The sequence below is a fragment of the Anolis sagrei genome, chromosome 2 (genome assembly GCF_037176765.1).
Source record: "Anolis sagrei isolate rAnoSag1 chromosome 2, rAnoSag1.mat, whole genome shotgun sequence".
Classification (NCBI taxonomy): Eukaryota; Metazoa; Chordata; class Lepidosauria; order Squamata; family Dactyloidae; genus Anolis; species Anolis sagrei.
In genome coordinates, this window is record NC_090022.1 from 98,551,913 (window position 1) to 98,577,566 (window position 25,654).

Consider the following 25,654-nt stretch of genomic DNA (forward strand, 5'->3'; position numbering starts at 1 on the left):
CTTTTTTATTTCCACCACAGCAACCTACTGCATGCCAAATTCCAAAGGACAAAATTATTTATTTAAAATCATGTGGAAGAAAGCCTTGATGGTACTCTAAGGCATTTGAGGAATGAGCTGTAGAGAACTGTTGGGATAGCTTATTAAGAATCTTCCCATATACAACTTACTGATTTAATTTGGTATTTTTGTGTTCATAATTTATCTGTTTTTAGCTGATATTTTTTGTGAGCCATCTTGAGTCCCACTGACGGAGGAAGGTTGCAAAATAGGTATATAGGTTGATAAGAGTCCATACTGGGAGAGCCCCAGACCCTACACAAGCCACCCTACTCATATGTCCTTATTCAAGACCGTATGCTTGTTTTAAAAAACAAGCACACTTATGAAAATAAAACTGATCACAGGGGGCCGTTATTAGTCTGGGATGCATTAAGTCCCCTGTATGACTGCAGCAACACGCACTACAACACATGACATTTCAGGTTATGGCTCTGGTTGGTTGCAGCTCCCTTCCTGACATTTAGTTCAGAGCCAGACTTACTGAACCTGGCTGGGAACTGGAACACATTCCCAATGCCAAATGGTTCATCAGTAGGGATAATCAGTATCAATGGGGCCCTTCTAAAACTGCTTGTCTTTACTATCAGATAGTGTGATGCAATATTATCTGTTTGAAGAAATAATTGCTTCAGGAATTTCTCTACGGCAGTGCAACTTAAGTTATGTGGTGGACCAGATTTCCCTGTTGCCAATGTGCTAAGGATGGATATTTGCACCCATTGGCTCCTAGAGACATACATTCAGTCTGTTGAAATCAAATAGTCATCTACAGCTGTTTCTCACCTGGAATAACTTTATCATGAGCTCCTGTGAAAAGACATGGTCTCACATTCATTTGGTCTGATCCAAATAGTTAATATTTACAATTATGACAGCCTGTGACAGATGACAACTTGAATGCCATTCCTTCAATATATATTACACACTTTACTGTTAATTTACCTATGAAATTGACTATGTATTCAGTATTTCTTTTTAAAATTTAAAAAAGATTGATAGGAGGCAAACCTGGTATAAACAAAAATATGTTTCAACACATTTGGAATTTGTGTACTTAAAAACTGATAGCAGATACTTAACCATATTAAATATAATTTTCATTGGCTGAGAATGAATCTGACACTGTCTAGAATATGCAGTTCATACATAAGCCACAGTTGCCAATCTGTGAAAAGTAAGGAAATTAGTGCACTTGCAAATTCAAGACATAAGGGGACTATCATGTGTTGGATATACATTTGCCTACTTCTCAAAGTTATCATGACAATGTACTACTATGGGTTCAGATCCTTCTGTGAAAGGCCTTTGTTTGACTCAAAGTTAAGAGTAGAAAGGATGTCCCTTCAAAGCCATTGGCGCATGCTGCTGAAAAAGTACTCAGGAAGTTGTATCTTCCTTTATCGGCTCACTGAGCAGTTTATGTAGTATGAAAGCAAACAGAGGTGGCAAGGATTAGACAATGAGATGCATGTGAGTGTATTTCTTTGATATTCAGAGCTACATCCTTCCTCTTATCCATCCTTCTCCAAATGGGTGGAGGTTAATGACAGGATTTGTCTTGAGGTGAAAAAGTATCATTACATAGTCACAGGAAATCAATTAGAAAGAACATGCCTTTCAATTTTTTATTCAATAAAATGTACGAAGTAATAAAATATCTAACAGGAAGCGGTGATACAACAGAGCCATTACAAAGATGGCTGAGCTTTCCAATGGCCTCACGTAGTGCTCAGAGGCAACTATGTCTCGTCAGCATTGAGAGTAAACAGAAAAACATGGACACAATACACAGATCTAGTTGGTCCCCCCATCCACCTCCCACTACCCTGCCCCACCACCAGCTGCCCCCTCCCATCCCCAAGACTAGACTCCTTGGTTGATTCTGCCCAAGTAACCTGGCTAAACAGCTTGCTCATGTCATTAGTTTCCTGCCTGTCTCCAGTCCCCTGCTTACAATGTGTCATCACACAAGCACTCACCATGTACAATTACATACTCTTAACTTAGTCACCTGTCAGATTTGCATGCATGTAAAAAATGGGAAAAAATATTAAGGCTATGAATAAACAAAAAGGAAAACCCGCAATATTTTTTAAAGCTAGGTAGCGAGTAGCATTTATGAAACATAAGGCTTGAGGCTTCTTGATTCTTCAAAATCCAAACTCTTCTCCACTGCTCTTTCTTAAATATTATCAAGGTACCATTGCTTAGTTATTTCAAATAATGGTTTCCCCTTTTTCAATTACTGGGTGCTTAACTCAGAGATGTTATATTGGAACGGCCTCCAGGGGGTGCGACTATGCGTTTGCTGGCTGAGCGAACCCCTTCGTCAATCTGAGTACCTGCAGTGAACACACAAGGAGGAAAGCCACAGAGGATGAGAAACAGGAATTAGAAGTGATTTTTCACATACCAATAAAGCCAAGACCATCCTGTTCTCTTTCTACCCTAAAGAGAGGAGGAGGGGGGAATTCTGTGCAGTAGTAGTTCTTAATGCATTTGTTTAGGCAAAAGTTATCATGCTAGTTTTGGAAATGTTCGTCTCTACTATTGCCCTAGAGCAATGGTTTTCAACCTGTGGGTCCCCAGATGTTTTCGCCTTCAACTCCCAGAAATCCTAACAACTGGTAAACTGGCTGGGATTTCTAGGAGTTGCAGGCCAAAACACCTGGGGACCCACAGGTTGAGAACCACTGCCCTAGAAGGAAAACTGTCCAAGTAGGTGGCAGTCACACATTTTAGAGTAATTTGTCATGGATTGTCCACCATGGATTGTCTGTTTGCATTATAGCTGTCTGTGGACTAGGGGATGATCCTAAAAATAATGTGGTCTGATCAAAAAAATTCTGTGGAAAGCCACCACAAAAATATCCCATTTCCTTCTACTGTACTGTACCCCAGATGTGAGCTTAATCAGTTCACTGTGGTGTTGCTGACAAGTATCGTGGCTCTTTCAGTTGAAACGTTTTAGGTTCCCTTGAGCCTCAGGCTGTGGGAGTCAATACAGCCCCTCCCCCCCCCCCCCTCACGCTTACCTGATAAGCTAAATCCAGACTGGTGGAGATTTCTTACTGGGGGGGTCTGCCTAGTTGGGGATCCCCGAGTGGACCCTGCAGGGGTGCCCCCTTTAGGGGTGGTGGTCAAGTCAAACACAGGCCCATCGTACATGCCCCGTGGCACAGCATGCATTTCAGCCATCTGTCAGAGAGAAGAGATGGAGAGAATAGTAGTGGCAATGCACTGGCTTTCCTGACAAACAGCAAAGGCATTTCACCTTTCAGTGTGCCTATGCCCTCACAGCAAGCACCTCTATCTTTACACATCTCCAGAATCAGCAGAAGGGTGGGGGTGGTTTGTTTGCTTTCCCTTAATCTCTCATTCATACATACAGCAGAGGGACATCATAACCCTCTGCTATCAGTCTCCTGATGGTGATGGAAGCACATTAGCAAAGCAAGAAAAAGATAGCCATTAGCAAGAGCTCCTTGAAAGGAAAATAACACATAGATGGCTGCACATTTTTCACTGCATACACACATGCCTTCAAACTGCAAGTATTATGGTGACCCCGTGAATTTCAGAGTATTTTCTTAGACAAGAAAAACTCAGATGTGGTTTTACCAGTCCCTTCCTCTGAAATATAGCCTATATCATCTAGTTATCATTGGTGGGCTCCCAGTCAGGTACGATCCAGGGTTGACTCACAATGGTTTACAACATAGGTTTAAACTTAAAATATCTAAAATGAACCATTTAAAAATATTAAAACATTTAAATAAACTATCAGATTAAAACAATTTGAAATACAATAGATTGGAGAGGGCACAAATGTCATTCTCCATTAAGAATTCTTCTGCAATAACCAGTTATGGGCAAAAGTCTGTTTATATATGGTCCTTGTTTGCGAGGGCTTGCTAGTGGAAGGAGAGAAACCTGGAAGCCAGCACATTTTCCCATGGGCTCCATAACATGGAAGCAGCCAACAAGAAGGCTGCCTTTGAGACAGTGATAGGACCAAAAGCCTTTCTCCAGGGATCTCAGAACCTGTCCAGATTCAGAGACAATCTTACAGAAACAAACCCAAACTCTGTAAGAAGTCGAGCTTCTACTAAATGAAATGGTCTTTGTTAAACCTCTCTGCTCCCAAGGATTGCCCATTTCAATCCAGATTCGTCTACTTTACCTTCCTCCTTGCTTTGATGCGCTTGTAGACATAGTCTGAGAAAGGGGTGCCAGGAATGAAATGCCCTGTTCCTTGTGTCACATGAAGGTTGCCATCCTCCATCATTATCTTTCCCTGGCATATGACAACCAGTGGGACTCCACGCAGCTCCATTCCTTCAAAGATGTTGTATTCGGCTGCCTGCAAGATACAGAGGCCAATGTGTGCATTAGGTACAAAGCACAAGCCTTTTTGGAAAGTGGCTCAGTTTTGAGACGCAAACTCTGAAACATCATAGTACCAGAGAAAGGGGACACAACTTTGTTGGCAAGTTTAGGAATTATGCCTCATTCAAAGAATACAAAAGGCCCAGATTTTCAAAAAATATATTAACTGAGACAGATTTTAAGTCAACAACAAAAAATATTTTTTGCTACTAGCAAATGAATACTTTTACTCCAGAGTTAAACACATGCATTAGTAATTTGCTGTGTGGAAACCAAGTATTTAAATTGTAGTGATAGTTTGGCATGGATGAAATTATAGACTTGAGGCAAAACTTATTTTCCAAACTGGAACCTCCAACTCCTACTTTAAAAGGGAGAAAAGACTGGTGGATAATAAAACTCCTCTTTCTAGTGGGTTTGTTTATTTCCTGCAAGTCACAAAACAAGGGGGAGTCATCTAAATACAGAAGTAGCATTTGGCATATGATTTGAAAAAATACACTCACAGAGGACAGTTTGCCCTTTGAAACAGTTCCCTGACCAGCAAAAAACTTACTGACTGGTGGCTTTTAGCAGACACGATTTTCACTGCATCAGGATCCCATATGACCAGGTCACTGTCTGATCCCACTGCGATTCTCCCCTTTCTTGGGTACATGTTGAAGATCTTGGCAGCATTGGTGCTTGTCACAGCCACAAACTGATTTTCATCCATCTTCCCAGTAGCCTGGAAAGGGAGATTTTATGGTGCAATCAAACCTATATAAGATGGTGCTATATACAAAGAGTAAAAGCAGATATCTGGTATCTGTTTTTGAATAGACATTTTCCCCATTTGGAAATAGTTCCCATTCATTCTCAAGAAGTATTTAGCCAATTGTTATTTTAAACAGATTGGGGCAGGAAAGCAAGGCCCCATCTGGCTCTGCCATTCTGTGATTGATACTGTTTGCTAGTCAGATCCTTGTAATGTGGAATGGAAGCTACAGTTGCACAGATTTATATGTTCAGGTGAACTATAGGAATGGAAAGAGCATTCAGATTTGAGGAAAATTAATGAGATCCTGAAATGAAAATTCTAACAAGAAATCTCAGGCTCCTTTCTCAGCCCCCATCTCTCATCTTTGAACAGATCTGAAGACTAACCAGCCCCTCCTCTACCCTATTCCCTTTCCCTCCATGGCAAGAGGGGGCACAGAGCAACATTCAGAGGAGCTGAAACCATTGTGGAAGATCGAAAAAAGGATTGTGGGAGGATATAGCCTCAACAATCCTTGCTCAGCCTCTCTTCCTGCAGAACTTGGGAGAAGACTTTCTCCTCCAAGAAAAACTTTTCAAAAACTGCACAGGTTTTGCTTATCAATTTTCCCTGTGGCAATTAGTACTGTAAACAACACATTTGGCATGAATAGTCAAGTCTATCGGAATACCATGGACAGTACTAAGTTGAAACTAAACGCAGCCAAGGAAATAAATATTATATTATATAAATTCAATCAAGCGTCAATCTAAATATTGTCTAAATTGTCTAAACTGACCTATAGTCCTCAACAGCTGCAATTTCCTATCATTACTGAATTTGAGTGAACAAGTCCTGTATACAGGACTCCTATACAGAGGCATACAACATATTAAACCAAAAGAGGCTTTATTGAATTAATTTATATACTAAACTAGTTGCTATTCATGCAAACATGAGATCTCCTCATGCCATGAATTAGTTAAATAGTAGTTAATAATAATAATAATAATAATCATCATCATCATCATCATCATCATTATTTCTAGACCACCCTCTCTCCCTGAAGGGACTCAGGGCGGTTTACAGACACAAAACAAAAGGGAAACATGCAATACAAATACATCAAAATAATACAAGATAATGTAGAGAAACTAAAGTAAACTTACAACAAAAAATTAAGCATTGATATGAAAATAATAAAAAAACAATCCAATAAGACATAGTAAACTAAAGCATGAGTAAAACATTACAACATATACCCTAAAGACAATTATGATACAATTACAGTAAAATGGCTTTAAAATGGCTAACACCAGTATACTGGTAATACTGTAATAATATAAGAAATACAGATACTGTAAGAAATACCAATGAGTTAAAATGTTCTGATCCTCCTCCTCTCCCTACGCTAAAGTGCATAAGTGTGTTTTCAGAAGTTTCTTAATAGATACTATTTGTCAGCCAAGGCTCACAATCCCTTTTGGGTTAATTTTCCAAAGGTCACATGTCAAGGGAATTAGGACCACAGGCACATTCACATTCCAAAATATATTCCATACAGATAGATCCATACTGACCCATTCACTTTTTTTCAGAAAAGGAGCCATGTAGCAGCCCCACCGCAAGCCCCGATTCATCCCTTTCCCTCCCGATCTCGATGCTTACCACTGCCTTGTCCCAGATAACTGACATGCGTTCCTCAATACCATTGGTCCCCTCTGGGATTGCTGTGAAGTTATCTTTTCCGATAGCTTTCTGGGCTGTACTGAATGTACAATGTGCACTTCCAGAGACCTGAAGGTCCCCACTGGGAAAGAGAGAAAGAAAAAGATGTTATCTATTAGGTATGCCATTGAAAAGGAAAGGAAACACATGCAATCTTTTTAAAAATCATCATCCTCAGAAAGCAGCAATAATCGAAATAAAAGAGAATTGCAACTAAATTTAGAATAAATCTATTTAGAATGTTTTACAAACATACAAGTTCACGTCTACAAAACTGGCTCTTTGTCCCCGGATATTTGTACATTTGTGACTCCAGGGGGCAGCAAGACACAAAGTCAGTGGCCCAACCTTCATCCCAAGGATTGTGCACAGAGTCCCATGGAAACTTCCTGCTTCCTGGCGTCTGCTAGCTGCCAGAGACTCAGAGTTGAAAGGATGCATGGTAATTAAGGAAGAGAAAGAAAAATCCTTAAAGCCTTGTCTAAACATTAAGAAAGGAAACTGGAGAGATTGTTTGGCTTCCAGATGGAGCCAGTGTCTGATTTTTCTGTTTCAAAGAGACTTTGAGCTGCATGCCTCAGTCTGGGCCTCTGAACCAAAGTCCTAATCCAATGATAATCTCTATCTCTTCTTAATAATTTGGTGCCATATGTCGGGTTTACTGCCGGGAGATTTGTGTCAGTTAGATTTGTTCTACTAAAAACACACATAAGCAGGCAGAAGGATACTCCCGCCAGACAAGTCTCCTGAGGGCTGTGGCCAAGAATGTCTTGAGCAGAGAGCTTAAGAGAAGCAGGTGTGGCTCCTTTTCTTGTACAGAAAAGTACAGGACTCCTATACAGAGGCATGCACACATAACAATAGCCTAAAGCATCATATGCAATGACTGCTGTTTTTCCAGGCTGGTCTGCTCCAATCCAATTCAACTCACGTCTAGTTAAGTCATTCTTTTCTTCAAGTCTCCAATCAACCTATGTACTTTGAAGGATACATTGTATATACCAACTACTTCTCATTTCCAGTAGCAGAGCAACATTTCTCATACTGGGAAAAAGCCAGGATATAAATAAAATGAAATAACTGCTAGTTTACAGATGCACATTCACCCAATTTTATGCCAATATGCAGTTCAGCCAATTATTCCTCAGTATTCCCCTTTTTTCATTTTGCAAAGCATTTCATTGCTGAGTAATGATAACCACCACAGTCCTCAATTTGAAATGATGGTAAGTTATCATTCCGAATAAAATTTCACAACCATGGCCATGGCAATGATCCAGCATCCTGCAAAGCAATCCAGGCAATGGATACAGAGCCTGGATCTAAGAGAATCAGCAGGAGACTGCAGCTGGGACTTTCAACTGGGAACTCAAACATAAAGACATTCATTGCCGTATATGCCAAAAATTAGTTACTTCCATATACATATTCCATTTATGGTTGATTTCAATCCAGTGTCTACTACTTACTAAAGGACAATCAAGGAAAGTTATCCCTTGTTAGCAAATTATTAACAACATGCAAAAAGTATCAGCAAGCCTTCCATTATGACATTCTGCCAGACGTATATCAACAAGTGATTGCTGCCAACTTGACCTGAAAACATCAAGCAGCAATCCTGCCTTGTACTTTTGTGACTCCAAGTATTCCCTCACCTCTGCATATATCTATCTATATTAGGTATGGGCAAATCCAGGCCTGGGGGCCGGAAGTGGCCCCTTGGACTCTTTTCTCAGGCCCTCCTCTCATTCATCATCTTATTCTTCCTTCCTTCTCTCTTTCCTTCCTTCTCCCCTCCCTTCCTTTCTTACATCCCTCTTTCTCCCTCCTTCTTTCCTTCCCTTTTGCCTTTCCTTCCTTTTCCCGCCCTCCCGCTTTCTCCCTTGGTTGAAGGGAATGCCCTTCAACCATATTATCCTTCCCTTCTTCCTTCCTTCTTTCTTTCTTTCCTTCCATTCATCCACCCTTCCACCATTTTGTCCTCCCTCCCTCCCTTCCTTTTGTCTTTCCTTACTTCCCTCTTTCTCCTCCCTCCCTTTCTTTCCTCCCTCTTTCACCCTCCCTCCATTCCCTTTCACCCTTTTCTCCTTCCTTCCTCCTTCCCTTCCATCCTTCCCTTCCACCCTTTGGACCTTTCTTCCCTTTTGTCTTTCCTTCCTTCTCCCTCCCTCCTCTTTACCTCCCTCTCTCCCTCTGTCTCCTTCCATCCTTCCCTTCCACCCTTTCATCCTTCCTCCCTTCTCTCTTTCCTTCCTCCTCCCCTTCCTTCTTTTATCACCGGGCAGCCAGTCCTCTTAGCAGGGAGTGCTAACATGTGGCCCCCAAGTTAGAAAGTGTGCCCATCCCTGATCTATATGTACCAGCAGCATTTACTTTATGAAGAAATCTTCAGTCAGCCATACCATTTCATTTATATGACTAGAATAATAGAATCATAGAGTTGTAAGAGACCTCATGGGCCATCCAGTCCAACCCCCTGCCAAGAAGCAGGAAAATTGTATTCAAAGCACCCCCGACAGATGGCCATCCAGCCTCTGCTTAAAAGCTTCCAAAGAAGGAGCCTCTACCACACTCTGGGGCAGAGAGTTCCACTGCCGAACACCCCTCACTGTCAGGAAGTTCTTCCTAATGTTCAGATGGAATCTCCTTTCTTGTAGTTTGAAGCCATTGTTCCATGTCATAGTCTCCAGGGCAGCAGAAAACAAGTTCGCTCCCTTTTCCCTATGACTTCCTCTCACGTATTTATACCTGGCTATCATGTCTCCTCTCAGCCTTCTCTTCTTCAGGCTAAACATACCCAGCTCTTTAAGCCACTCCCTCATAGGATGCCAGCCTCAGTATGTGGAGAGAACAACCACAGCTCTGGGTATGCATCTCAGGAATGATGCTTTGCCAGAAATCCTGAGAAGCTACGTATTTCAACTTGGCAGACCACAGCTTCTCTGATTTGTTTGTGCTTAGGATTTAAGTGCCACCCCATCAAGTATTTTGGAAAAGAAAGGGAACATTTCTGGATCCACATCATTAAGATCTCAACATCACTTAATCTCAGTTTAGATTATAATATCCCTAACTGTCACTTTTAATGCAGCTCACTGCAAAGAAGGCGGAAGCCAAACATCTTTGCTAATATGTTGAATACATTTTATTTATTGCTCACTCCACCAAACATACACTTTAAGTGATTAAATGCATCCTTCAGTTAATGCAGAATTAACTTGTCAGAAGTGCTATTTGTTTGTTTGTTTTTAATCAAGAGAGATATGCGTTCTACCACTGGAAGCCCTTAGGCGGCAACATCTTATTCATCACATCCCACATTTACAAATAACAGGTTTGAGAGGCAGGTAGTCCCATTTTTGTTTTCACCAACCTGGCCAGTAAGGAGTTAATGTAATCTGGGGTCGTGGGATCTGGACTCAGAGGTGGGGAAGTCACAAATGCAGCCGCCTTCGCCCAGTTTTTGCTCCAGTAGTGTGTTCCATCTATTCCAAGGCTGGCAGTAATTGGCTCACCAAACACTACATTGCCTGGTGGCGGGACAAAAATATATAAGAGAGATTAAGGATAAAGAGTTGGACAAGACTGGACTTAATGTCAAGGAAAACCTTTACTTTTACCCAAGGATAAAGATAAAATAAAAAACTTGGGGCGGAGGGAAGCAGGGCCTATTTGGCCTGTAGTTTTTTTGGGGGGGGGGGCAACTACATATTTAAGGCACTTGGTCTGATTCTGATATTCCAGAATATGGCTGACCCCTCTCTCTCTCTCTCTCTCTCTTTTTTTTTTTTTTTGATGTCAGAAGAGACTTGAGAAACTGCAAGTCGCTTCTGGAGTGAGATAATTGGCTGTCTGCAAAGATGTTGCCCAGGGGATGCCCGGATGTTTGATGTTTTACCATCCTTGGGGAAGGCTTCTCTCGTGTCTCTGCACAGGGGGATGGAGCTGACAGAGGGAGCTCAACCCAAACTGCTGAACTGTCGGTAAGCGGTCCTGCCAGCACAAGGGTTTAACTCTTTGTGCCACCGGGGGATCCATTACACTCATCACTTGGGCTTGAAAGAGCTACACCAGATTTTAGGCACAAATCAAATGAATGTTAAAGCATTTGGAAGATTGGGGCGCAATCAACCTTACAGGAATGCCTCCAACTGTGTAGTAATTCAAGTGCTGGAGTAGAGCCCATGTCAAATCTTCAAATGCCTGTGCCATGACTAGCACAAAGTGAGCCAGTGAGCTTCATAGCCACTATAATCAACAGGAATGTTGTGAATGTTACTGCCTGGAGGTTGTCTGCTCCATCAGCCTCATGCAGAAAAGTGAGCAGGTAGCGTAAACAAATAGGGCCTCCTAGATAAAGGCACCCTGGACAAAATCTCTCTGAATAATGGTTGGGGACTAAACTGATATTTATAAGTTTAAAATAGAAACAAAACTTGGAAAGGCAAGATAATTAAGCAATGCAAAACAGAGGGATTTTTTACATTACCAAACAAAAGAATAAAGCAAGTGTTTCAAGCCAGGTTAAGTGGGATGATTTCAACTGCTCTGAAGATAGAAGATACAGTTTTTCACCTTTTTTCCTGGCTTGTGAAATTAGGTCAGCAGCACTCTTGCTCATCACTTTGGTCACATACAAGGGGCAGTTGGTCTGGCTGGCAATGGTGATCGCACGGAAGACAGCTTCCGCCTCCAGCTAGAAACAGAGAAGGAACTTGAGTTTACAAAACATTCAGAAACAATCAATAACCTCACATGACCTAAAAACTTGGCTGTTCCGATGTGCCTTCTCAGATTAGGAATCCCCCATCCCAAGTCCTAGAAGCACTTTAGTACAATCAATATTACTGCACACCGCACTATTTTAATCCTATGTTCCTCCTGCCATTTCAGCACTTTTAACCCTGTACCCCATTGCGCCGGCCGGCCCAGTTTTAAAGTGTCTTGATGTATTGTCACTGTTGCTGTTATTTTGCTTAATTATTTTGATTTGCTTTGTTTATTGTTGTGTTATGTTCTACTGTATTGTGTTCTGAGGCTTCGGCCTGTGTAAGCCGCATCGAGTCCTTCGGGAGATGCTAGCGGGGTACAAATAAAGTTAATAATAATAATAATAATAATAATAATAATAATAATAATAATAATGACACAAAGAATTTCACTTCATTGAGTGATCTTTCCCAGAGAGGATAATTAAGCCTTGCAAATGATAGACACATTAGAACATAAAGTGATAAATCCTACTGTTAGTCCCAACTAGAGTCAGTCTGTCGGTCAGCTATACCTGCACATTGACTCACAATTCAGCAATTAAATGAATGTATCTATTCTAGTAGGGATGAAGCAAAAGAATTCTAACCAGTGTTCACCTTTCAACCATGTCCAAATTGTACCCAATGGCAGCATTAACTTAATATTGGTGACAGGAGCACCCTAAAGAGCTTTCTATGTCTCCCTATATTCCCCAAATGCCTTTCTACAGCTCGTTGTACATTCCCGCTTTCATACATTTCACAGTTGAAAACAGAATATTGATCATGTACCATAGCAGCCTACTAGCTTGAACAGGTGAAGGCAAACATTTCCTGCTATGATGTTTGAGCCAAGCTGTTGCATTCACCCTAGATGTGCCAAGGAGCCAGTTGCCAAATTAAAGCAATGCTGGCTGTATAGAGATTAAATTTTTCACACAACAGTGAGATATTTAAACTGGCAGAAAGGAGGGTAAGGAATGCAGAGAGAGACTGCATAGGAAGGGTCACTGTGCACTGAGCAATGGCACCTAGGCCTTCACATATGTTGTGCAGTGTTGCTATTCTGAATATGAATTGTGTAACGCTGCTCCATGCAGTCATGTCAGCCACATGACCTTGGAAGTGTCTAAGGACAACGCCAGCTCTTCGACTTAGAAATAGAGATGAGTACCAACCCCCAGAGTTGGACGCAACTGGACTAAATATCAGGGGAAAACCTTTACCTTACCTAGCACTCACAAAGCATATCTCCACGTATGGGTATTACAACAATGCAGAGTTGACACCCCTATTGAATATTACCTTATTGGCGAATGCAGTAGCACCCCAAGATTTTTTCCTTCTCTTCCTCCCATAAATTGGCATTGCCAACTTTTGGATCCACTGACATTAGTTAATCAACTGGGCAAAACAAGCAGCCCCCAGTCCTAGCAAGGGTTTATTTATTTGGCATCAAAAGCATTGCACAAATAAATAAGTATGAAAACTTATAAAATAAAGGGTGATGGGTGAGTTGGATAGATTACAATTTGTTATGCATTTAGAAGACATTAGGCATTTTCTTCCTTCCCATTATTTTGTTGACTACTTTTGCCTTGCATGATATCAGGAATTTGTAGCTTGCTGTTAACACTTTCAACATTTCATCAAGTGAGGTATCTTAGGAGCATTACATCACCCACTGTTAAGCCTGACATCACCCTCAAATGCCTTCAGGCTGCCAAAGAGATTAGAATAGACTAGGACTGAAATTTTCAAGTGGGAAAGTAAAAATACAATAGTCTCCTGAAGAGACCCTGAAAAAACTCATAAAGACATCAAACAAACCTCATAAGGAGAATCTGGCTCTAGCAGAGCTTCCAAGAAATATACTGTTGCCTCTGAATCAGAGTTTTCCAAACATTTCAGGACACAGTAATTCATGTATGGGAACACAACATATCTCATGAAAACCTTTCATTTATGTTTTTTAAAAATATATGACTTGTAAGATAACAAACAAGATTTTTGTCATTTCTCATTATGTGCACACAATACACCTACAAACTGCATCCACCCAACACACTAATGTGTTACGTCACAGAGTTTGGAAAACTCTGCTCAAAAAGGTTAAAAATAGTTTAAGATAAAACATGGGTCTCAGTATCCCTGCCTTCCTCTTTCTGCTGTATAGCAAACTTAAGGAGAACATCGTCATTCCCACTTGCCTCTTCCATTCCACTCACCAAGTGACCACAGTTGGTTAGAAACATTAAGAACAAATATATCAAATAGTAACATTAACTCTTCTGTCATTCAACAGCTATTTAACGAAAGGAAAGGAAACTGCAGCAAGCAACAATAGATATTTACATATTTTTATTTGCCAGATAAGTTAAGATTGTGAAGTTTATATATTCTCTCAAGTCTGTGTACATATCTACATAATACAGATCAGTGTGTAGGGAAGATGGCTGGCATGAGCATCAATGCCATGCGTTATTTGAAAGGCTGTTCAAGAAGATGTTTCCTTAAGAAACTGGGAACCATTTAAGAATAAATGGAAGAATGTCAATAAAGTGTAACTTCATGCAAAAAGGTCTGCAAGTCAGATCAAGTCTTGCAGCACTAAAAAAAGGAAAATTTACATATTTACATTTTCTGCTTAAATCTTGTTTAAATCTACATACACAACCATTGGTATATATATGTATACATATGGTTATCTACCACTCATATTTCTTCAGTATTTTTATGACTTGCAAAACAATCACACTGGTTTAGATTTCCTTGGATTATTATAGTGTAGTTTTCTTACAGGCTTTGTGTAACATTTCTCCTGTCTATAGGGGTATGTTTTCCACATGGCTGCAAATATTCAGTAGCAACCAAAACCCATACCACTCATGCCATTAGCATGTATACTAAGGGAATCATGTAAATCACTAACATACAGTTCCTTCCAAAGACAGGTCTGAGTCAGAAGCAGCAAACTGCACAAGAGCACCACCCAGATCTGGAACAGCTGGCTGGGCAAAAAACTTATATAAGTTCCAGAGACATTCTCCTTTCCCTGCAAAATCCTCAAACCAATTAGAAAAACAGCAATAAGAGAAATGTGTAATACTCTACCAAGATGACTGGGACCAAATTTCTTCCAAAACCAATGGTAAAAGCATACTAACATTTAATGCACTTCAGTCTTCCTATTTAATGGCAATTACAATTATGAAAGCATTACATAAAATGTTAACCCCCACAATTTCTGCTCCTTGTGAATATAGATTTATTATAGGCCAGCTGTATTTTCATTCCTCTTACTGCTGCAGAACCAAAACTGACAGCAGTGATTGTAATATTATTGGAATGGAAAGGGAATTGGCTGGGAAAAAATCAGAATACTGTTAAAATGTGTTTAAAACTAACTTTAAATTTAAAAAAATGTTTAGATTAATAGGCCATATGCGACGGAAAATACTGATAAAATGGTATAGAACTCCCGTGCAATTGGCATATATTACGAGAACTTGCCCAAAACTATGTTGGCATAATTGTGGAAAAACTGGAACATACACCCACATGTGGTGGGAATGTGAAAAAATATGAAAAGTTCCATAAAATAATTAAGAAGGAAATGGAGGAGCTATTAGGAATAAATATAGAATGGAACAAGACTCAATTTTTCACTCATAAAATGGAAGGCAAATGGGGAATTTAAAGAACGGGAGGAAATAATAAAATACATGATGGATGCAATTAAAGCCTCAGTTGCCCTAGGCTGGAAGGGCCACAAAAAATGGGATATAAAAACTTGGTATAAATATCTAGCCAACTACCTACTCCAAGATTATATTCATGAAAGGAAAAGTTATTATAAGACGGGCCAAATCAGAAGAACCTGGAAGGCAAAATGGAAGGGTCTCATTTTCAGAATAAAGGGGAAAGATAAATACAAAGAGTTAAATAAGACTATCCGCATGATTGAACAATTGTAATAAGTATAGCAAAAGTAGTGAAGTGTTCCTGGGGGGGGGGGGGGATGTGGTCGTGGTGGGAATGGGGAAAAATACTTGCATTTTGACTGCTGAATTTTGAAGATTGTATGTTTCAATGTGTGTGTGTATATACAATTTTAAAAAAAGATTAATAGGCCATATAAAAATCCAGATGCTAATATCAGATGAAATCTAATTAGCAATGTGACAGCAACTCATGATTAAGAAACCCTTTAGTGTCATCTGTAAATGCTTTAAGTTTCTTATGCTTAACAAAATAGAAATCTCAATTAGAAACTAGCAGGATTCTAGTCGAATGCATTGCAATGTGGATGCAACATTTCATTACTCTATTTATTAGTACTTGCTTCTCTAAAACAAACTTCATTTAGATTAGAAAACCTATCAAAAGTAAAAACATTCAGGAACAAGATCAAGATAATGAATTTCTTCTGGAATTGGTTTAGGTTTATATGAGGAACTTGTACCAATACACTAGGTGGAGAAAGACCTAAAATATACTGGAGGTAACTTGCAAGATAAAAAATCCTCCCGCATGAAACGGAACCAGTGATACTTTACCTCTTCTGGCCTACTCAGCACATGGCCCTCTGGACCAGTTATTCCCATCTCCAGCATCCTAGTTTGCTCCTAAAAACATAAATACAATGAACAATGAGACTTGGATTAGGATTTTATTATGGATCCAAATATGATCAAATATATTTTCTCCTTGACTTCATTGCCCTGCCTTCTTTTTCTTTGGCTTTCGTCAAAACAACCAGTTAAAAGAAATGTGGTAGACAGTTAATTCAAGGCATTGAGAAAATGATGGAATTGTAATTATACAACATAGTAATGCAATGCATAGCTAAATCTATCAATTGGTTCTTTTGTGTGCATGTGGTTAATCTTTGTGGGCATTTACAAAAGCACACATGAAACATAATAATGGAAATGCAAGGGTTAGAATTCATGTTCTAAAAAGTCGCCAAAACTTTGGATTTAAACTTGGAAGTTTTCCGTTGGAGCCTGCACAGGCGCAGATACTCCACATGTGTGCATTCACAGAGTCCACAAAGAAAAACTTGGTGAATCAAGTGAGTGCATGGGGATTGAGAGGATCCAAGTCTTTGTTTCTGCCCATTGGCTGCCCTGCTAATTAACTTGAAGTCATAAAAAAATACCATTATCATCATCATCTTTCTCCTTGTGGGGACTCAAGGTGGTTAACAACCACACAATCAAATGACAATTTACAACAAAGCAAATACAAACAATTCAAAACAATGGAATATTACTGTATAGAGATAACATTAAAATACAATAAAATATAATAATTAAAACGAAATAATGAGCCAGCCTTTGCTGACCAAAGGCCCTAGGGTCTTATTTGGTAATAACAATGCTTAAGCTTGATTCTGGTGTTTGTATTCTCTTCTCTGCTAGTAACTAGCAGTAACTCTGCTAGTAACATGTTCAAAAGACCCACTGGAAATGTTACCCTATGTGCCACAAAGCACTCTTCCTCTGGGATATATATTTACATTATCTTGCTTATATCTTGTGTTGTGATCATAGAAAAGAGAAAACATCACCTGTGCAATGATATCGCCATTTTCAGCATGAACTTGAGCTATTGCACCAAGCTCTCCCAAGAAACTAAATATCTCATACAGCTGAAAAAGAGGATACAATAAGAAAGACATTATTAGAAGACAAGTGCTGTATCTCTTTGTTTCACATTAACACAGAAATGAAATGAACAAGATAAACAAAGAGAAGGAGAGAGGAGGGGGTGCTCAGGAGGGGGCACTGGATTTGGCACAGCAAACTACTACTAGATAAAGCTTATGATTCCTAATTACACTTTTACCTCATAATCAGATGCCCTGGAGGACTTCAAAAATATTTGAGCAATAAGATATTTAAACAAACAAGATTAGTACTGTATTCTAGTAAGACTAAATATTTGTCTTAGGGCAAATTGCTGGATTTCAATTCAGGCTTTTAAAAATCTATTCATCATACTCTACATTGGTATTAGCATCTAAGTTCCTCTCTTCCACCTCATGAATTGCATTTTAAAGGCACATTTAACATACATATATTTATTATTATATGTACCATGTGTCTTTTCTTTAAAAGAGCTTGAAAGCTTTGTATGCCATACATAAATAGCATAACAGTATTACAAAATTTGAATAAAAAGTAGCAAAAATAATCTCACAAGATAAGCAATTTGTTTTGACAATGAGGTCAAGAGCATTTGGCACACCAATTTAAAGCAGTCACCTGCAATCATGAGAGCTAGACGTCCGCTAATGAAACATTCAATTTTAAACAAATTTCGAGCAAGCGGGATTTTAGAAACAGAGGTAACTGGAAAGTCATTCTTGGTTTCAGGCTAAATACAGGTGGAGTTGATGGGTGGGGAATAGCCATGAAATGTCCTATTGTGCTTCTGTTTATGCCTAAGGGCATGGCTAGTCATTTAGGCCAAAAGAAAACTACCCACACCCCATGCACACTGAGGGGACCCATGAGCCTTACAATCGAAGTATAAACAGGACATTACAGGCAACAACCATCTCTTGTTTGTCTCCTGTATCTTGTCCTTTGAGTGTACTACCTCTCAAACTTGGTGTTTCCATTAATTATCTTAATGAATAGCCATTAACTATCTGTGATACAAAAAGGTGGCTGTAGGTCATAGAACTTCAAAGCCTATTTTATTACTAAATCCTCCTGTGCTATTATTTTATTAAGCTCATAATTTTGCCTGGGCCAACCAAGGGGCTCAGAATCACAAATTAAAACACAATATTAATAAATTTTAACTCCAAATTATTGCCAATAATTACAGATTCACCCCTATAAAGGACTATAAGTGATAGTGCATATAGACAGCACAAGAGAAGAGTACTGTTCTTACCTCTGTATTTGACATCTGGTATAAATCCTTATAGGCCATGTAAACCATGAATGAGTTAACTCCTAAAGGAGAAGATGACAAAAGGGAGGAAGCTGACAAATACTATTTTGTGCTCTAGCTCTACTTCATCTTATTCTAAATGAACATGTCCACAAGTCTTATGAAAAATTAACATACATGCAGTGAAATGGAAATTTCCTGCAAAAGGTAGCAGCAAAAGGAATCTTTCTGTTTATTGTCCTATTAAAATACTTCTTGACACTAACATAGTTATCAAGCCAACGTTCCACAGAACTTTTTTCTGGCCATGTGAGACAAAGGAAAGGAAGTTAGAATCACTTAAGCCTGGGAGTTCATATAAGCAAATTCCTGCTCTTAAACGTAATCTTAAATTATGTCGTATTAGTATCATAGGAAACTACTCATAATCAAGCACCTACTAAAACATAAACACCCATTCAATTAACCAGAAGACTTAACTTCAAATGTTTTATTTATTTAAACTTTGTGAGTAGTTGTTATAATTTGTTATAGATGTTTTATTCATGGGGCTATTTGTACATTTTGTACTGTTTTATGGCATTGAATGTTTGCCATCCTTTGTTGGAAATCGCTCTGAATCCCCTCGGGGAGATAGAGCAGGTTATAAATAAAGTTGCTGTTGTTGTTATAAAGAAAATACTTATTAAGCTTGGGCCACATCTTAAAATACTGTTTACTGAAATCTAATAGGGAGAATAGGCTACTCTCTGTATTATAAGGATGCAATGATATGGAAGAAAGCATGTGTTGGGCAACTGGAAAAGATAACCAGTAATTACATTCAAAATACTCTGTACCACTAATAATGTAGTTTATGAATGGTTTCCTAATTTTTAAAGAGTATAACCACATAAGCTTTTTCTTGTGAAAGAAGTTCAATTTTCCTTTTGATTTTCTAGGTGAAATATTTATTTATCACCTGAAAGAGGCAGCAGAAACTGTGGCACAGATAAGACTTGCCTTGTGCACTTTACCACATGAGCAGGATGCAAAAAGAAGAGGAAACTGGCTATGGCAAACCTTTTTCTTTGATGAGTGTCTGCACTTCCTGCTTCACACTGTCATTCCAAAGGGTGATATCCACATGTAGTGAATAGTCACAGCAAGCCTTCCCATCACCCCATTCTCTCCACTTCTCATATGCTTCTATCAGGCTGGACTCTGGCTCTGGTACAACATGGTCAACTGTGGGGAGAAAGCAACAAGTTGTAGCAGAGAACTTCCTCCTGTCTGGAAATGATTTCTTTCAAGTAGGTGCTCAATACCCAAAGGGCCATTCCCCCCACACTTCATGTCCAATTCCAGACATCATACTATATATTGTATATATGTCTAATCATTCTTGGCTATTATCAGGAAGCACACAGTTATGTGCTACACCACAGGGTATAATGATTTAAGTTTTTAATCTGATTTTTAAAATGTGGTATTGTATATTCCAGAAACCAGCTAACTAAATGCTGGACTTTATCACACAAGGATGCTTTGAGTCCCCCTCAGGGTGAGAAAAGCGGTATACAAAAACTGTAAATAAATACATAAATTTATTGCAATTATCACAATCTTTAAGCAAATGGAAACATACTGTTACTGAAACATTCACTTTCTTTCTTCCACTTCATTACAACTTTGATGTCACCTAGTTTTCTATTGTTCCAACGATTAGTGTTCCACTGACATCACTGACCCTGTCTTCCTTCTCATGTATGGCCCCCTATCCAGTGTCTACGTAGCTATTAAAGTTTTTCCCCACTGAATCTGCACAACTGCACAGAAAAGGAATGGGAGTCATGGCCAGTAAAGTCATGTGACTATTTGAATATTGTGATTGCATCAGGAGAAATCAACAAGCACGGATTCAATAGCATTATGACAGTGTTATTTGGAGTATTGACCCTTTTTTCTCATGCATGTAGAAAAACACTACAATTATGAACACAAAACTGCTACAGGCAAGCACCAAAGTCATGTGATAAGTTCCTCCAGAAATCACAATCATAGTGCTATAATTGCAATTGGATAGCCTGATGTGATAAAGTCCTTTTTCACATGCTTTAATCTTATTTGGAGCACTGTCTAAATAGTTGCAACACCATTTTAATGTTCTTTTTTAAACAGGAAAAACTATGCAAACAATTGTTAAGAACGTTTAAGTGGATGCAATGGATGTGTTGAACAGGGTACTTAACAGAAAGGAACTGGGAAAAGGAGAAGTATGAGACAGACCTCAGAGTTTGGAACATTTTAGAACTATGAATAGGGACTATTCCAGCATTTTCTACTGAAGACAATTTGCTATATTTCAGAGCTCCTAGAAAGCATGTGAAGCACAAGCAGCACCTCGAATCTTACGGACTGCCATTTCTCAAATGTGTCTAGGGTGCATTTACCAGGAGAGAGATGAAAAAACTAAAAGCATTATGGATTAATGGTTTCTGGCATTACACCATATGATTTTAGCAGTCTTGCCGAGAAGTGAATGGGAAGTAGCAACTTCCAGCATCTGTATCTCTCAGTACCACTCCTTATAAAAAGAATGTGCGGCTTCCAAAAATGTAGTCTAATGTACCCTTTTATTACCCGTGATGTAATCTCAAGCATCTACTGCAGTCTTTTAATGCGGCAGACTCTGTGGTTCCTGCCACAATAGAAATGGAGGAGTAAGAAGAAAGTTTTCAACCAAGTGCATTCATACTTGCAAGATACTGCAGCTCAATAAGCCATAAGAACCACAGCAGCACTAAGCTGTGAGCCCGGGCCTGCTTATAGAAGAATTTCCATTTTTATTTATTTATTTTTTGCCTCCGGGGTATGCTGGGAGATCATTTTGTTCCTCTTCCAAGACACACTTGGGCAAGGTGCCCTGCTCTTCCTTTCAGGAAGCATATTTGTATGCACATTTTTTTACCTCCTAACCGATGAAAATGTGACATTATTTTAATGTTTCTTTTAAGCCATGTAAAACTTGCTTCAAAGATTTAAACCTTGACTCTGCGTACATATGCATCACTCTCATGTTTCCAGGAAAAAAAAAATCAAATTTGTCAAAAACAAATCCATAGTAACATAATGAAGCTAAATATGGTTATTCCACATGTCGTTATACAGTGGGTATGATTTTCCCCAGAGATACTAAATTTTTCATAGAAGTTGCAACACAAACGTCAATTAACTTGGGGTTCTACTGGAGGATATTTACCTCACCTACAAACCATGTAGTTCATCCACTCCAATGACATGACCACACCAATTTTTCCCCATGGCCTTTTAGTGAAAATAACATAAAACATACACTGCTATAAACCACAATAAGAACATGCAGGGCAACTTCCTAAATTTTCTCCACAAGGGACTTGAGGTGGCTTACACATGGCACAAAGTGCCAAAAAACAGAACATAAAGTAAAACACAATATAAAATACAACTGAAAAAAACAAATAGGCATAAAAGCAAAACTTAACACTCAAATTCAAACAGCACTTATCAACCAATGGAAGTAAACTACTGTAAACGTTCAGGCTGTAAACATAGGACAAGAGATTAGGGGAAGTGCAGAGCTGTAACCATGGAAAGAGGGCATGGCATAAAGTGCAAGGCTGCATAACTATTGCGTAGAACAATAGGGACTAGGCGTTCTCAAAAGCTGGTTTCAACAGCCAGGTCTCTGGGTCCCTACGGAAGGAGGAGATTGTGAGGGCCTGCCTGATCTCCCTGGAGAGGGCGTTCCAAAGCCAGGGGCCACTACCGGAAAGGCTCTCTCCCTCGTCCTCATCAACCACACTTGTGATGGTGGCGGGACCAAGAGGAGGGCCTCCCTGGCAGATCTTGAGTCCATGCTGGTTCATGGGGGGGAGGGGGTGCGGTCATGAAGATAAGACAGGGTTCGAACCGTTTAGGGTTTTATGACTAATAACCTGCACTTTGAATTCGGATTGGAAACTTATCGGCAGGCAATGGAGCTGCTTTAGTAGGGGCATTGTGTGTTCCCTATAGTTAGCTTCAGTTAGTAGCCTGGCTGCTGATCTTTCCACCAATTGCAGTTTCTGAGTTGTCTTCAAAGACAACCCCTCATAGAAGAAGTTGAAGAACACTAATCCTAATGTATCTAGCATTGCCATATGTATTTCTATCCCACGTTATGCACCAAAAACAGGTTTTGTCATTATAAATTACAAAGAGAAAAAATGTTCAAAGTAAAACATATTAATAGAGCCTCCCAAAAAAGCAAAGTAATTCAGACTACAGATTACCTACCATACAATCTCCAAATATGAGCAGTGATAGGATTCCTGTACACAAATTTTCACCCCATGCAAACTACATAGACCCAATAGCCATCCTGCCCCAAACATACAAACTTCACTAGTGTTGTGAAAGAAATGAGTTGAAATGTATACTCTTGACATAACAGTAACAACATCTATAATATATTCCTGTGTAAGACATCTTAACTATTCTAGTTCGGTCTTCAAGAAAACAAAGTTTCCTATTTAATGAGTTGAGGATGCATCTGCGCTATAGAATTAATGCAGCTTGACACCACTTTAACTGCCCGGGTTCAATGCTATGGAATCCTGGGATTTGCATTTGGTGAACACCAGCACCCTTTGGCAGAGAAGGGTAAGTATCTCACAAAAACGCAAATCCCAAAATTTCATAGCATTAACCCACGGCAGTTAAATGTTAGATTCCAACTCAGTTATGGGACACCCTCCACCCCGCTAGCATTTTCAGTTTAATCATGAAGGTATTGGGCTACAACTCCCATCACACCAAGACCTAGACAGGAAGTAACGCCCATCAGCTCCAGATCTGGCTGGTTGCAACTCTCATTAGCCTCAGATCTGGCTGGGCTGCAACTCTCAGCTCTCCTCCTAACCACTCAGATGGCTCAGCTTTCATGTTGGGCTGCAATGCCCGTTATCCCTAGCCTGCCTAGTTAAGGGCTAAGGCTGTTAAGAGATGCTGCCTGGCAAGTAGGCTGAGCTGTCTGACTAATTAGGAGGAGAGCTGCATCTTCAGCGGTGGGAGGGAATTACATGTGTCTATAGTTGAACTCCAACCCTCATCATTCTCTAAAGGGGCCCCACAAACCATGCCAGGATTTAAATTGAGATCATGAAGGGTATGTGTTCCAAGTGTGGTCCAGATCCATTGTGGGTGAGAATCACATGGCTCTCCAAATGTGGTTGGGCCATAACTCCCAATATCCTCTATCAGTCCCACCCATACAGCGCCAGTATTTTTTTGTTGGATCATGATGAGTATGTGTACCATGTTTGGTCCAAATCCATCAAGCTTTGTGGATCAAACAAACATATAAAGATACATACAGACTTTGGCTTTTATATAGAGAGGTGCGGAATTTCCCATTACAAAGATTACAGTTCCCAAAATATCACTACATAATTATAATGATCTAACCCTCAATCCCTTTTTCTCAGGTATTTTGAATTCTTTTAAATACTTCGTAAAGTTTGGGGGGGGGGGGGCTACATTGTTTGCCATTCTTTCAGGGGTGAGGGAGACTTCATGAACGATCCACTAGTTAATGCCAACATGTAATAAAGTCATATAGGTTGCAAAGCAGAAGAGATGGTACAGCACCTGGGAGACCTTCAAGTGAATACCTTAATGTAAAAAGTCTGGAGCTTTACTGAGGCTTTTTGCAGTTTTGTGACAGTATTTCTCCTCTTGGTTGGGGAAGTGCAAAGTAGCATTTTCTATGGACTTAGTCTGGAAAAATGAGCCTTTTAACAGAAACCAGTTATCAACCGTAACTGCATAAAGGCTAGAGGTATAATAATAAACAAAATAAACAGTTCAAAGGAATATAACCACATGGACATACTAGAATTAGGTTCTATCTGGATCTATAAAGAACAAATCCATTCACAAAAGGACATTTTCATAATAAAACTTTATTTGTAGACTACCCCATCTCCCTGCCCTCTTTTCTCCCTTCCTTTCTCTCATCTTCTTATTGCAAGTACTATGTACTTACAGATGCCTTTCAAAAAGGTGTTCCAACACAGTATTGGTGTGCTGCTCAAAAATGCATTCTGGGATGACAGGTGCTCTCCAAACATTACTTCTAATTAGGAAGAAGTGCTAGAAAAATCACAATTTTCACCCCTAATAAACATTCTCTACTTGAGTAAAAGGCACAACGGGAAAATTAAAGATTTCAGACAACAGAAAAATTTGGAGATCAAACAGCACTACTGAATAACAGCTATAATTCAAAGGTTGCCATAAAAAGGACATGATTCACATCTTCTAGTGGCCAGCTAACATGGAAACTTGTCATCAGCTATAAATATGTGGTTACTAGTATAGAAGTACTAAAAACTACTATTTAACTTCAAGGGAAGGTTTGCTCTTGAACTTACTGATCATAGTGGTGCCACCCGCCAGAGCTGCTTTTGTTCCTTGGAAAAAGTCATCCACTGCTGTCATTCCTTTATATGGCATCTGCAGGTGGGTATGGACATCAATTCCTCCAGGAATAACCATTCTCCCATTGGCTTCTATGGTCTTCACTCCTCCAGGGACTATCAAGTTGTCTCCAATTTGCCTGAATAAATGGGAACAAAGGAGTCAAGAAACACACACATGCAATGACAACATCTAAGTGATTTTCTTCTTTTTTTAAAAAATAAGTATCTGATATTTTTATATAACACTGCAGAATTTAGTCATCATCTGTGGCCCTCTGGGTGTTTTGGACTTCAGCTCCCAGAATTCCTGATCAGTGTACATGCTGGCTAGGGCTTCTGGAAGTCTTAATCACCTTGGAAGACCACAGGTTGTGCAGGTCTGGATTGCATTTTCACAATATTCATTTTTAGGGGTATTTATGTTTTTCTTATAATTTTTCTGGACCAGATTAATAGAAAAGCAAGATAAAAATGCTTCAGTAAACAGCTGATAGCAACATACAATATCATATATATTTCTGCATAAGTCAAAAATGGTATAAAAATATCAACTCAAAAAACTCTATCAATTTATATATGGCTCAATGCAG

General features: G+C 39.4%; 1 protein-coding gene across 2 annotated transcripts in view; it reads right to left on the reverse strand.

The window, feature by feature from the left end:
* Nucleotides 1-1,674: 1,674 nt before the first annotated feature.
* The window catches only part of DPYSL3 (dihydropyrimidinase like 3), a 71,689-nt gene continuing 47,709 nt past the window's right edge, over nucleotides 1,675-25,654 (reverse strand). For both annotated transcript variants that reach the window (XM_060765134.2, XM_060765135.2), the window contains exons 3-14: nucleotides 25,017-25,201; nucleotides 19,645-19,809; nucleotides 18,583-18,644; nucleotides 17,246-17,326; nucleotides 16,230-16,298; nucleotides 11,495-11,615; nucleotides 10,293-10,449; nucleotides 6,860-7,001; nucleotides 5,009-5,179; nucleotides 4,247-4,426; nucleotides 3,099-3,261; nucleotides 1,675-2,405 (exon numbers count right to left, since the gene is read on the reverse strand). In XM_060765134.2, coding sequence (XP_060621117.1) covers nucleotides 2,317-2,405; nucleotides 3,099-3,261; nucleotides 4,247-4,426; nucleotides 5,009-5,179; nucleotides 6,860-7,001; nucleotides 10,293-10,449; nucleotides 11,495-11,615; nucleotides 16,230-16,298; nucleotides 17,246-17,326; nucleotides 18,583-18,644; nucleotides 19,645-19,809; nucleotides 25,017-25,201 — 1,585 coding nt within the window. In that variant the 3' untranslated portion in view covers nucleotides 1,675-2,316. The remainder of the gene's footprint in view (nucleotides 2,406-3,098; nucleotides 3,262-4,246; nucleotides 4,427-5,008; nucleotides 5,180-6,859; nucleotides 7,002-10,292; nucleotides 10,450-11,494; nucleotides 11,616-16,229; nucleotides 16,299-17,245; nucleotides 17,327-18,582; nucleotides 18,645-19,644; nucleotides 19,810-25,016; nucleotides 25,202-25,654) is intronic.